Source organism: Macaca nemestrina, chromosome 15, assembly GCF_043159975.1.
Source record: "Macaca nemestrina isolate mMacNem1 chromosome 15, mMacNem.hap1, whole genome shotgun sequence".
NCBI classification, from domain to species: domain Eukaryota; kingdom Metazoa; phylum Chordata; class Mammalia; order Primates; family Cercopithecidae; genus Macaca; species Macaca nemestrina.
This window is the reverse complement of record NC_092139.1, coordinates 37,543,005-37,556,642: the sequence shown is the minus strand read 5'-3', so window position 1 is coordinate 37,556,642 and position 13,638 is coordinate 37,543,005. Positions and strand designations below refer to the sequence as shown.

Here is a 13,638-nt window from a genome sequence, read left to right as displayed (position 1 = left end):
GCCAGAGGCAGAACTTATGTATATATCAGTGAGTACTTGAGAGGAAATTCAGTCAAGACCAGAAGAAGTGCCCAGGTAGGTAGCCCAAATGCCTGACCCACAGGATCATATGCTAAATAAATGGCTATATTTTAAGCTACTGAAAAAAAACAAAATTGGAAAACTGTATTTGTTACACAGCAAATGCTAACTGATACACCCGGTAAGGAACTGGTTTGCTTCCTGGGTTGAACTCCCTTTATTCCCACCTTGTCTCCTGTTCAAGGAAGCCAGAGGGGCAACTCTTAATTCTCACCTTCACTTGAGAGATCAGAAGGACCCTATAATTCCAGATTCCATGCATACCTGCTGTGTGGGTACTGCCCAGTTCTGTGTCCTGCTCCTGATGCCCGCTGGAGGTCAGAGGGCTGAGGGCTGCCAGGTCAGAGGAGGGCTCCAGGGGGCCACCATCTGGACTCCTTGGGATGACTCTGGGGTTGAGTGTCTGTGGGGCTTGCTCTGAACTCTGCAAGAGGGAAAATATGATTAAGGCAGTTGCCTCTCCCAAGAGCTTTCAAAGGGCAGCTTGTGCTCTTGGGGCATCTCCTATAGGTCTCAGCCCACACCATGGAGCACAGGAGCCAAGGGAGCCCTTGTCTGGGTTCTGGTAATTCCCAGACCCTCTGTCCACAGGTGTCCTTGCATCTACCTCACAGAAAACACAGCATCGCCGGGCGCAGTGGCTTACGCCTCTAATCCCAGCACTTTGGGAGGCAAAGGTGGGCAGATCACCTGAGGTCAGGAGTTCGAGACCAGTCTGGCTGACATGGCAAAACGCCATCTCTACAAAAACTACAAAAATTAGCTGGGCATGGTGGTGGATGCCTGTAATCCCAGCTACGCCGGAGGCTGAGGCAGGAGAATGACCTGAACCCAGGAGGCAGAGGTAGCAGTGAGCCAAGATCGCTCCACTGCACTCCCGCCTGGGCGACAGAATGAGACGCTGTCTCAAAAAAGATAAAATAAAATAAAATAAAAACTGTGCTCTCCCAGCTGGTTGGTGACAGAGGATTAGGGCTGCCACAGGGGAAAGACGTGGTCAGCAGTCTGGAAGCTGGTCTGGGGCAGATTGCCACTAAGGAAGCCCTGGGGTTCTGAGCAGAGATTAGGCGTGAATTATAGGGGACAGGAGAGGGTTTCTGGAAGGCTCAGTGGGCAGAAGTAGGCAGATAGGAACACAAAAGCAGGTGGCTCAAGGTGTCCTGTGAGGACAGACCTCTCCTGGGGAGTCTGGCGCCTGGGTCTCCTGGACAGGCATGGGGTAACTTGGCTCCTTCTCTCTGTAGCCGTTGTAGGGGATACTGTGGGCCGCAGCAGGTGTGGGGGGCCCTGGCCCCTCAGCAGGAAGTGACGGTGGCTCCAGTGGGTCTGGGGGACGGTCCGAGGTCCCTGGAGGACAAAGATGTAGTGATATCAAGAAGGAATCTGGGCTGGGCATAGTGGCTCATGCCTGTAATCCCAGCACTTTGGGAGGCCAAGGCGGGCGGATCACAAGGTCAGGAGATCGAGACCATCCTGGCTAACATGGTGAAACCCCGTCTCTACTAAAAATACAAAATTATTAGCCAGGTGTGGTGGCGGGCACCTGCAGTCCCAGCTACTCAGGCTGAGGCAGGAGAATGGCATGAACCCGGGAGGCGGAGCTTGCAGTGAGCCCAGATCGCACCACTACACTCCAGCCTGGGCGACAGAGTGAGACTCCGACTCAAAAAAAAAAAAGGAATCAGGGGCTGGGCATAGTGGCTCATGCCTGTAATCCCAGGATTTGGGGAGGCCAAGGCAGGTGGATTAGGAGGTCAGGAGTTCAAGACCAGCCTGGCCAATATAGTGAAACCCCATCTCTACTAAAAATACAAAAATTAGCAAGGCATGGTGGCATGCATCTGTAATCCCAGCTACTCGGGAGGCTAAGGCAGGAGAATTGCTTGAACCTGGGAGGCGGAGGTTGCAGTGAGCTGAGATCGCACCACTGCACTCCAGCCTGGGCAACAGAGCAAGACTCCGTCTTGGGAGAAAAAAAAAAAAAAACCAGATGCGGTGGCTCATGCCTGTAATCCCAGCACTTTGGGAGGTCAAGGTTGGCGGATCACCTGAGGTCGGGAGTTCGAGACCAGCCTGACCAACATGGAGAAACCCCATCTCTACTAAAAATAACAAAATTAGCCAGGCGTGGAGGCGCATGCCTGTAATCCCAGCTACTCGGGAGGCTGAGGCAGGAAAATTGCTTGAACCCAGGAGGTGAAGGTTGCCATGAGCCGAGATTGCACCATTGCACTCCAGCCTGGGCAACAAGAGCGAGACTCTATCTCAAAAGAAAAAAAAAAAAAAAAAGGAATCAGGGACTACAGCGAGGCTGAGGAAGGAGAACCACTTGAACCCAGGAGGCAGAGGTTGCAGTGAGCCAAAGTCACGCCACTGCACTCCAGCCTGGGCAACTGAGCAAGACTCTGTCTCAAAAAAAAAAGAAAAAAGAAGGAATTGGGGGTTCTCCTCATGATGAAAGAGGCTTGGGTGCTCTTGGGTATACCCCCCGCCCCAGCCATAGGTCCAAAAGCTGTTCTGATGTGGGTCCACTCCTCAAGAGTGACAAGCATCACTTGGCAAGGGGGCAAGAGTGGGAGGGAGACAGCAGTTGGAGGACAAGGTAGCAAGGAAGGAGAGGGAGTGTGGAGGAGGCCTCGTAGGCCTCTAGCCACCCACACCATGTCAGCAGTCACTCTTCTCTGTCCCCAGGCATCCTGGGACCCAGTGGCTTTCTCCTCCCCATGACTGTCATTGCTCACTGACCCCTGCCCTGATGCTGCTGCCTCAGCCCCTCCCCTTTGCCACCACCCCTCATCAGGCCCTACCACAGCCATTGTATTGTATTCGGGGGGTCACTATTTTTTTCTCTTTTTTTTTTTTTTTTTTGAGGCGGAGTCTCACTGTTGTCCAGGCTGGAGTACAATGGCACAATCTCAGTTCACTGCAACCTCCACCTCCCCAGTTTAAGCAATTCTCCTGCCTCAGCCTCCCAAGTAGCTGGGATTACAGGCTTGCACCACCACGCCCAGCTAATTTTTTTGTATTTTTAGTAGAGATGGGGTTTCACCATATTGGCCAGGCTGGTCTCGAACTCCTGACCTTGTGATCTGCCCGCCTTGGCCTCCCAAAGTGCTGGGATTACAGGTGTGAGCCACTGCACCCAGCGAGGGGAATCACTATTAATCTCCACACATGAAGAGTCACATTTAAAAAGAAGGAAGGAAAAACAGGAAGAGAGGAGGGGAGGAAGGGAGGGAGGGAGGGAGGAAAAGCGAGGAAGAGAAAAAGGAAAGAAAAGTAAGCATGAGAGCCAGACGCGGTGGCTCACACCTATGATCCCAGCACTCTGGGAGGCCGATCGCTTCAGCCCAGGAGTTCAAGACCAGGCTGGGCAACATAGTGAGACCTCATCTCTAAAAAAAATTTAAAAATTAGCCAGGTATAGTTGCCCATGCCTGTAGTCCCAGCTACTCTGGAGGCTGAGGTAGAAGGATCACTTGAGCCCAGGAGGTCAAGGCTGCAGTGAGCTATGATTATACCACTGCACTCCAGCCTGGGTGACAGAGCAAGACTCTGTCTCTAAAAGGGGGGGGGGGAAAAAAGGAGAAAGAGAAAGAAAAGATAAACATGGATGTCCCACAGCTATAAATGTGACCAGGGTCTCGGGGGTTACCTCTAGTTTGAAATATAAATAGGGCTGGCTTGATTTTTCTTCCCAAGTCTTTTCTTTTTTTTTTTTTTTTTTTTTGAGATGGAGTCTCGCTGTCGCCCAGGCTGGAGTGCAGTGGTGCGATCTTGGCTTACTGCAACCTCTGCCTCCCTGGTTCAAGCAATTCTCCTGCCTCAGCCTCCCGAGTAGCTGGGACAACACGCCCGGCTAATTTTTTGTATTTTTAGTAGAGACAGGGTTTCATCGTTTTAGCCAGGATGGTCTCCATCTCCTGACCTCATGACCTGCCTGCTTCAGCCTCCCAAAGTTCTGGATTACAGGCGTGACACCCCGCGCCCAGCCTCTTCCCATGTCTTGATCTCACTCAGGATCAAACTCAATCTCACCAGATCCCCTCCAAGCACTCAGAGTGGCAGGGACACTGAGAGGGACTTAAGGAATAACTGGGCAGTTGGTAGAGGGCGTTGAAGGCTCTCAAGGTAAACCAGGGGACGGGAAGAGAAGGTGGAGAGAGGGAGGATGAATGAGTAGGTGGGGGAGAAGAAATGAGGAAGGGTGGGAGGCGAACGCTACAGCCATGAAAGTTAGAGGAGACCCCATGTGCTGGGCATACAGGAAGTGCCTAGCCCAGCTCAGTACTCAACACGCATCGTCCTGCGGTATCACCCACTGCAGACCCCCGCGGCAGATGCTGCCATGAACTTCATTTTACAGAGGAGAGGCCTGAGGCTCAGGGAAATTAAGGGACTTGGCCAAAAGGACACAGCTGGTAAGTGGCTCAGCCTGGATCTACACCCAGGTTTATCCATCGCTTCACAGTGATGAAAAAGAGGATGACAGAGAAAGGCAGGAGGTACAGGGAGAGGGGAAGGGAGAGCAGAGGCCAGGGAGCAGGCCAGGGGTCCAGGAGGAGGGCCAGGGCAGGACACTTACGAGGCTGGTAGCTCTGGTAGACACAGGCCACTTCGTCCGCGAGATCAGCTAGCTCACAGTCCCTCAGCGCCGCAATGAAGGACTCAACCCAGCCGGGCCGCCGCTGAAGGGTATTGAAGAGATGCCAGAGGGTGTCCCGGTTCCCTGAGAGTGTGCAGGTGGCCCGCAGTCGATCCTGGAAGACACAATGCCACTGTCCGGCTCAAGCCAGGCGGCCCCAGCCACTTACCCACCCAGAATGAAGCCACAGCAGGGGGGTGGGGCGCCAAGAAAGCCAGAAGAGCAAGGTGGCCACATGAAACTGAATCAGAGCCCAGGACGGGGCCAGGTATGGAGTGAGGAAGAGCAATTAGCAGCCACATCAATAAAGGCAGCTGCTGGAAACTGACAATTAAGTATGTCCTGGACTCTCCATTAAGGGCTTTGCATGTATCATCTTATTTAATGCCATTATTATCCCCACTATACTAATAAGGAAACTGAGGCTTAGCAGAAGCAAAGTACTATAGCAAAGATCCTACAACAGTGGGGCAGGAATCCAAACCCAGTTAATCTGATACAAAAGCCTTGGATTTATATGGCCCCCAGGGCAAAAAGAAAGGTTTGGATTAGGAGAGAAGGAAAAGGTAAATAGCAAAAGTATGATGAAAGGGGCAAAAGAAGGAAAGGGAGGGGGCCGACAATAAGAAACAAGGAAGCTGAGAGTGCTGGGGGAGATTCTGGGCAGATGACAGTGGCTGCAGTTTTTTTTCTTTTTTCGAGACTGAGTCCCGCTCCGTCGCCCAGGCTGGAGTGCAGTGGCACAATCTCACCTTACTGCAACCTCTGCCTCCTGGGTTCAAGCTATTCTCCTGCCTCGGTCTCCCAAGTAGCTGGGATTATAGGTGCCCACCACCACACCCGGCTAATTTTTTTGTATTTTTAGTAGGGACGTGGTTTCCCCATGTTAGACAGGCTGGTCTCAAACTCCTGACCTCAGGTGATCCGCCCACCTTGGCCTCCCAAAGTGCTGGGATTACAGGCGTGAGCCACTGTGCCCAGCCCTAGAGTTTTTATGTCTATCTGAATTCCCACATTAAAAACAAGCAACCAGATAGCAGAAACAAAAACCCACAGAATCCTGCAGGAGCTAGATTTTTAGAAAAAGGAAAATAGCCAGGCGCGGTAGCTCACACCTGTAATCCCAGCACTTTGGAAGGCCAAGGATCACGAGGTCAGGAGTTCGAGACCAGCCTGACCAACATGGTGAAACCCCGTCTCTACTAAAAATACAAAAATTAGCTGGGCATGGTGGCACGTTGCCTGTAATCCCAGCTACTCAGGAGGCTAAAGCAGGAGAATCGCTTGAACCCAGAAGGCAGAGGTTGCGGTAACCCGAGATGGCACCACTGCACTCCAGCCCAGAAGACAGAGGGAGACTCTATCTCAAAAAAAAAAAAAAAAAAAAAAAAAGGCCGGGCACGGTGGCTCAAGCCTGTAATCCCAGCACTTTGGGAGGCCGAGACGGGCGGATCACGAGGTCAGGAGATCGAGACCATCCTGGCTAACACGGTGAAACCCCGTCTTTACTAAAAAATACAAAAAAAAACTAGCCGGGCGAGGTGGCGGGCGCCTGTAGTCCCAGCTACTCGGGAGGCTGAGGCAGGAGAATGGCGTAAACCCGGGAGGCGGAGCTTACAGTGAGCTGAGATCCGGCCACTGCACTCCAGCCTGGGCCACAGAGCGAGACTCCGTCTCAAAAACAAAACAAAACAAAACAAAAACAAAACAAAACAAAATATTGTACCACTGCACTCCAGCCTGAGTGACAAGAGCAAGACTCGGTCTCAAAAATAAAAATAAAGACCAGCCTGGCCAACATGGTGAAACTCTGTCTCTACTAAAAATAGAAAACTAGCTGGGCGTGGTGGCTTATGCCTGTAATCCCAGCACTTTGGGAGGCCAGGCGGGCGGATCATGAGGTCAGGAGATCGAGACCATCCTGGTTAACACGGTGAAACCCAGTCTCTACTAAAAGTACAAAAAATTAGTCGGGCATGGTGGCAGGCGCCTGTAGTCCCAGCTACTCGGGAGGCTGAGGCAGGAGAATGTTGTGAACCCGGGAGGCAGAGCTCGCAGTGAGCCGAGACTGCGCCACTGCACTCCAGCCTGGAACAGAGTGAGACTCCGTCTCAAAAAAAAAAAAAAAAAATACAAAACTAGCCAGGTGTGGTGCCATGCGCCTGTAACCCCAGCTACTCAGGAGGCTGAGGTGCGAGAATCACTTGAACCCGGGAGGCGGAGGTTGCAGTGAACTGAGATCACACCACTGCACTCCAACCTGGGCAACTGAGTGAGACTCTGTCTCAAAAAAAATTTTTTAAAGAAAATAAAACCCACAGAAAATATTTACTACAAAACAAGATATCCCTATAAACCCCAAAATACAAGAGGGAGGGGCAAACCCCAAACAGACCTGCATACTAACACGATCTGTGTGGGAGGACACCAGAGACAGCAATGGGGCTCCTGAGAAATCTGAGGACAGGAGGCCCCAAAAGAGCCAACAGGTACCCTCTGGAGCACAGGGGTCCAATCTGAGAATAGCAGCTACAACGGGGAGGGGTTGTGCCCGTTTCACCAGCTAGTGAGTGCCAGGGGCCTGCAGCAAGTTCTGTTGGGGCTAGAGCGACCTGGCTCCTGCCTGCTCTCAAACCTGAGTCCCAGCGCTGTGCCTGGACAGGGCCCCATGACAAGGAGAATGGAGTCAAAACTGAGCAGGACAAGGAAGGGCAAGAGAGATGAAGGAAATAGGAGGTTCCAAAAAAAGTGGGCAAGTGGACCAGAGCCAGGAAATCTCAGAGAGCCAGTGCCATGTTTTTGAGCAGTGTACAAAAACAACACAACGGGGAGTTTGGCGAAGTCAGCAATGCCACCCCGAGCCACACTTCATCCAAAAGTTAGAAAAGCAGCAACGGCGCTCACGCCTGTAATCCCAGCACTTTCGGAGGCTGAGGCAGGTGGATCACGAGGTCAAGAGATCGAGACCATCCTGGCCAACATGGGGAAACCCCGTCTCTATTAAAAACACAAAAATTAGCTGGGCGTGGTGGCACACACCTGTAATCCCAGCTACTCGGGAAGCTGAGGCAGGAGAATCACTTGAACCTGGGAGGCGGAGGTTGCAGTGAGCCAAGATCATGCCACTGCACTCCAGCCTGGCGACAGAGTGAGGCTCTGTCTCAAAAAAAAATGAAAAGCAGCAAGGACAAGGAGCAAGACACAGCAAGAGGCAGAAGGAAGGAGCCAGCCCTGGCTTGGGTGAGGAACTAGGATAGGGCTGAGCTTTGAATTCCACAGTCCTGCCCCCAGGCCAGTATCCGGTTGTCACTTCCCTTGCTCACCTGGTCTCTTGCTGTGAGGCAGGGCAGGTAAGGCAGAATCTCTACAACATCCACATTGCAAAAATTGCTGAAATTGCGGCAGATATACTTATAGGTCTTGTCTTCAGCAAACGGCATTGCTGCTCAGATTCTAGAGAGAGGGCTCTGGCCCCATGAAGGGTGGATGGACTGAGAGGAAACGAGACTGGAAGAAAACAGAATCACACATGACAACAGGGTTGGGAGTGGGGCTGGACAAAAGGCAATTCTTTCTCAACTTTTTGGAATTTTTGTTTTCTTTCATCTTGAATTTCTTCTTCTTTTTCTTCTTTTTTTTTTTTTTTTTTTTTTTTTGAGACTGAGTCTCACTCTGTCGCCCAGGCTGGAGTGCAGTGGCGTGATGTTGGCTCACTGCAACCTCTGCCTCCTGGGTTCAATTGACTCTTACCTCAGCCTCCTTCCCCAGTAGCTGGGATTACAGGTGCCCACCACCATGCCCAGCTAATATTTGTATTTTTAGTAGAGATGGGGTTTCACCATGTTGGCAGGCTGGTCACGGACTCCTGACCTCAAGTGATCCACCCGCCTCAGCCTCCCAAGTTTGGAGATTACAGGCGTGAGCCACCACACCCGGCTTTTTTTTCTTTTTCTTTTTTAAGAGACGGGGTCTCAGGCTGGGCACAATGGTTCATGCCTATAATCCCAGCACTTTGGGAGGCCAAGTTGGGGGATTACCTGAGGTTGGGAGTTGGAGACCAGCCTGACCAACATGGAGAAACCCCGTCTCTACTAAAAATACAACAACAACAACAACAACAACAAATTAGCTGGGCATGGTGGTGCATGCCTGTAGTCCCAGCTACTCGGGAGGTTGAGGCAGGAGAATTGCTTGAACCTGGGAGGCAGAGGTTGCAGTGAGCCGAGACCACGCCATTGCACTCCAGCCTGGGCAACAAGAGCGAAACTCCATCTCAAAAACAAACCAACCAACCAAAAAAGAGATGGGGTCTCACTCTGTCACCCAGGTTGGGTGCAGTGGTGCAATCATACTTCACTGCAGCCTCAAATTTCTGGGCTCAAGCAATCCTCCTGCCTCAGCGTCCCAGGTAGCTGGAACTACAAACTTGCGCCACTATGCCCAGCTAATTTTTATATTATTTCTAGAGACAGGGTCTCATGATGTTGCCCAGGCCTCAAGCGATCCTCCTGCCTCAGCCTGTCAAGTAGGTCAGATTACAAGTGCCAGCCAATGTGCCCAGCCATCTTTAATTTATTTTTTTGAGATGGAGTCTTGCACTGTTGCCCAGGCTGGAGTGCAGTGGTGCAATCTCGGCTCACTGCAAGCTCAGCCTCCCGGGTTCACGCCATTCTTCTGCCTCAGCCTCCCCAGGAGCTGGGACTACACGCGCTCGCCAACACGCCCAGCTAATTTTTTTTTTTTTTTTTTTTGAGACGGAGTCTTGCTCTGTCACCCAGGCTGGAGTGCAGAGGCGTGGTGTCGGCTTACTGCAAGCTCCGCCTCCCGGGTTCACTCCATTCTCCCATCTCAGCCTCCCCAGTAGCTGGGACTACAGGCACCCGCCACTACGCCCGGCTAATTTTTTTATATTTTTAGTAGAGACGGGGTTTCACCTGTGTAGCCAGGATGGTCTCGATCTCCTGACCTCGTGATCCACCCACCTCGGCCTCCCAAAGTGCTGGGATTACAGGCGTGAGCCACCGCGCCCGGCCACGCCCAGCTAATTTTTTTGTATTTTTATTGGAGACGGGGTTTCACCGTTTTAGCCAGGATGGTCTCGATCTCCTGACCTCATGATCCGCCCGCCTCGACCTCCCAAAGTGCTGGGATTACAGGCGTGAGCCACTGCGCCCGGCCGCCATCTTTAATTTCTTTAAACATCCTATTTTATTACTGCCTGGGTCTCTCCAAAATTCCTGCAGAAGCTGGGCGCGGTGGCTCACGCCTGTAACCCCAAGACTTTGGGAGGCTGAAGCGGGTGGATTACGAGGTCAGGAGTTTAATTCCAACCTGGCCAAGATGGTGAAACCCCGTCTCTACTAAAAATACAAAAAAATTAGCCGGGCATGGTGGCGGGTGCCTGCAATCCCAGCTATTGAGGAGGCTGAGGCAGAGAATTGCTTGAACCCAAGAGGTGGAGGTTGCAGTGAGCCGAGATCATGCCACTACACTCCAGCCTGGGTCACAGAGTGAGACTCCATCTCAAAAAAAAATTCCTGCAGAATTTGCTAAAAATGAATTGATGACCACCAGCTACTCAAGAAGCTAGGGCAGGAGGATCGCTTGAGTCCAGGTGTTCAAGGCCAGCCTGGGCAACACAGCGAGACCCTGTCTCTAAAAAAATAAAAATAAAAATAATTGATGACCAAAAAGAATCAGATCCAGAATACCTAGGGCTCATTTCTTCCCTGCAGGGTGGTCAGCACTGGGGAGGTCTGCATGTACCCCTAGCACATGTGGTGGAGGATCTGTATGTGACCCTAGTTTCTGTGCCTATAAATGTCCTGACTCTAAGGCCCTCAAGTTGATAGCAAGAGGGCTATACCTAAACGTGCTGCTGCTTTGGGACACAATGAAAAAATAAAAAGCGAACCTCAACATGATAATACTAGGATCGTCCTACTTTGAAGAAGAAATTGAGGTACACTTGCTAGTTAGTAGAAGAGGAAAGAACTGAGATCTTCAGGTCAGCTTCTTTCCATGACGTGGCTGCAGGCCCACCATTAAAGCCTGCTACACATACATTCTGTTTTTTCTTTTTTGAGACAGAGTTCCACTCTTGTTGCCAAGGCTGGTGTACAATGGCTCAATCTCAGCTCACAGCAACCTCCACCTTCCGGGTTCAAGCGATTCTCCTGCCTCGGCCTCCTGAGTAGCTGGAATTACAGGCATGCACCACCACACCTGGTTAATTTTGTGTTTTTAGTAGAGACAGGGTTTCTCCATGTTGGTCACGCTGATCTTAAACTCCTGACCTCAGATGATCTGCCTGCTTTGGCCTCCCAAAGTGCTGGGATTACAGGCATGAGCCACCATGCCCAGCCCACATACATTCTTAAGATAGGAGACTGAGTTCCATGCCTTGAACTCACTGTGTGTCCTGGGCAAGTTAACAGTTTCCAGACTTCCTCCCCCTTAAAATGGCTCAGATACCTTGTTTTGACAATACAGTAATTCAGCCTTATAAGCTTTCTTTTTTTTTTTTTTTTTTTTTTTTTTTTGAGACAGAGTCTCCCTGTCACCCAGGCTGGAGTGCAGTGGTGTGATCTCAGCTCACTGCAGCCTCCATCGCCCATTTTCAAGCAATTCTCCTGCCTCAGCCTCCAGAGTAGCTGGGATTACACGCACCCACCATCATGCCTGGCTAATTTGTTTGTTTGTTTGTTTGTTGTTGTTGTTTTTGAGACAGAGTCTCGCTCTGTTGCCCAGGCTGGAGTGCAGTGGCATAATCTCAGCTCACTGCAACCTCTGCTTCTCGGGTTCAAGCAATTCTCCTACCTTAGCCTCCCGAGTAGCTGGGATTATGGGTACACGCCACCATGCCTGGATAATTTTTATATTTTTAGTAGAGATGGGGTTTTGTATGTTTTAATGTTGGCCAGGCCGGTCCTGAACTCCTGACCTCAGGTGATCTGCCCGCCTTGGTCTCCCAAGGTGCTAGGATTACAGGCGCAAGCCAACGCGCCTGGCCAATTTTTGTATTTTTTAATAGAGACAGGGTTTCACCAACGTTGGCCAGGCTGGTCTCAAACTCCTGACCTCAAGTGATCCTCTTGCCTTGGCCTCCCACATTGCTGAGCCACTGTGGAAGCTTAATTTTTTTTTCTTTTTTTTTTTTTTTTTTTTTTTGAGATGGAGTTTCACTCTTGTTTCCCAGGCTGGAGTGCAATGGTGCGATCTCAGCTCACTGCAACCTCCGCCTCCCGGGTTCAAGTGGTTCTCCTGCCTCAGCCTCCCGAGTAGCTAGGATTACAGGCATGCGCCATCATACCCAGCTAATTTTGTATTTTTAGTAGAGACAGGGTTTCACCATGTTGTTCAGGCTGGTCTCAAACTCCCCACCTCAGGTGATCCGCTCACCTCGGCCTCCCAAAGTGCTGAGATTACAGGCATGAGCCACCGCGCCTAGCAGCTTAAAAATTTTTAAGTGCCTCAAATATAAGCAATTGCTGCCAGTTGTTTATGTAGGAGTTACCACAATTTGCAATTATAGATGTATTTTTTGTTATTTTTTTGCCTCCCCCATCAGGGAGTGTTGCAGGGAATAAAAGAGACAAGGTCTATGCCACATCCAATTTATATTCTAATAGGTTGGGACAAATAACAGATCAGTAAATCAACACCCAAATAAGAATTCCAGATAGCAATAAAGGTTCTAAAGAAAATAAAGCAGGTGATGAGACAGAGCCCCTGGAGACAGGCATGCTACTTGAACTAGGGGGTCAAAGAAGCCTTTTTGAACTAGCATTCAGAACACAGTTGAGCCGTTCTCAGGCTCTGAGAAGATTGGTGCTTTAGGCAAAGGGTATGGTAAATGCAAAAATCCTAAAATGGGAATGAGCTTGGCATGTTTGAAGAACAGAAAGCAGGTCAGTGTGGTCTAGGTTAAGAAAGCTAGGGATGGCTGGGTGCAGTGGCTCACGCCTGTAATCTCAGCACTTTGCGAGGCCTAGGTGGGTGGATCACCTGAGCTCAGGAGTTCGAGACCAGCCTCGCCAACATGGTGAAACCCTTTCTTTACTAAAAATACAAAAATTGGCCGGGCGCAGTGGCTCACGCCTGTAATCCCAGCACTTTGGGAGGCCGAGGCGGGCGGACCACGAGGTCAGGAGATCGAGACCATCCTGGCTAACACGGTGAAACCCCATCTCTACTAAAAACTTCAAAAAATTAGCCAGGTGCGGTGGTGGGCGCCTGTAGTCCCAGCTACTCGGGAGGCTGAGGCAGGAGAATGGTGTGAACCCAGGAGGTGGAACTTGCAGTGAGCCGAGATCGCGCCACTGCACTCCAGCCCCGGGACAGAGCGAGACTCCGTCTCAAAAAAAAAAAAAAAAAAAAAAAAATAGGCCGGGCGCGGTGGCTCACGCCTGTAATCCCAGCACTTTGGGAGGCCGAGACGGGCGGATCACGAGGTCAGGAGATCGAGACCATCCTGGCTAACACGGTGAAACCCCGTCTCTACTAAAAAAAAAAAAAATACAAAAAACTAGCCGGGCGAGGTGGCGGGCGCCTATAGTCCCAGCTACTCGGGAGGCTGAGGCAGGAGAATGGCGTGAACCCGGGAGGCGGAGCTTGCAGTGAGCTGAGATCCAGCCACCGCACTCCAGCCTGGGTGACAGAGCGAGACTCCGTCTCAAAAAAAAAAAATAAAATAAAATAAAAATAAAAATAAAAATAAAATAAAATAAAAATACAAAAATTAGCATAGTGGTGGGTGCCTGTAATCCCAGCTACTCAGGAGGCTGAGGCAGGAGAACTGCTTGAACCCAGGAGGCAGAGGTTGCAGCCCATTGCACTCCAGCCTGGGTGACAAGAGCAAAACTCCATCAAAAAAAAAAAAGCAAGCAAGCAAGCTAGGGAAAGGGGCAGAG

At 50.8% G+C, this 13,638-nt stretch overlaps 1 protein-coding gene across 6 annotated transcripts in view; it reads right to left on the bottom strand.

Annotated features, from left to right (window-relative positions):
- Positions 1-13,638, bottom strand: part of LOC105481575 (mitochondrial antiviral signaling protein) — a 46,159-nt gene that overhangs the window by 15,015 nt on the left and 17,506 nt on the right. For 5 of the 6 annotated variants that reach the window (XR_987034.3, XM_071079619.1, XM_011741237.3 and 2 more), the window contains exons 2-5: positions 8,050-8,233; positions 4,667-4,841; positions 1,256-1,428; positions 346-505 (exon numbers count right to left, since the gene is read on the bottom strand). Coding sequence is in view for 5 of the 6 variants with exons in the window: in XM_071079619.1 (XP_070935720.1) it covers positions 346-505; positions 1,256-1,428; positions 4,667-4,841; positions 8,050-8,166 (625 nt within the window). In the remaining variant the exon portion in view is untranslated. The remainder of the gene's footprint in view (positions 1-345; positions 506-1,255; positions 1,429-4,666; positions 4,842-8,049; positions 8,234-13,638) is intronic. The other variant, XM_011741239.3, reaches the window with a different exon arrangement.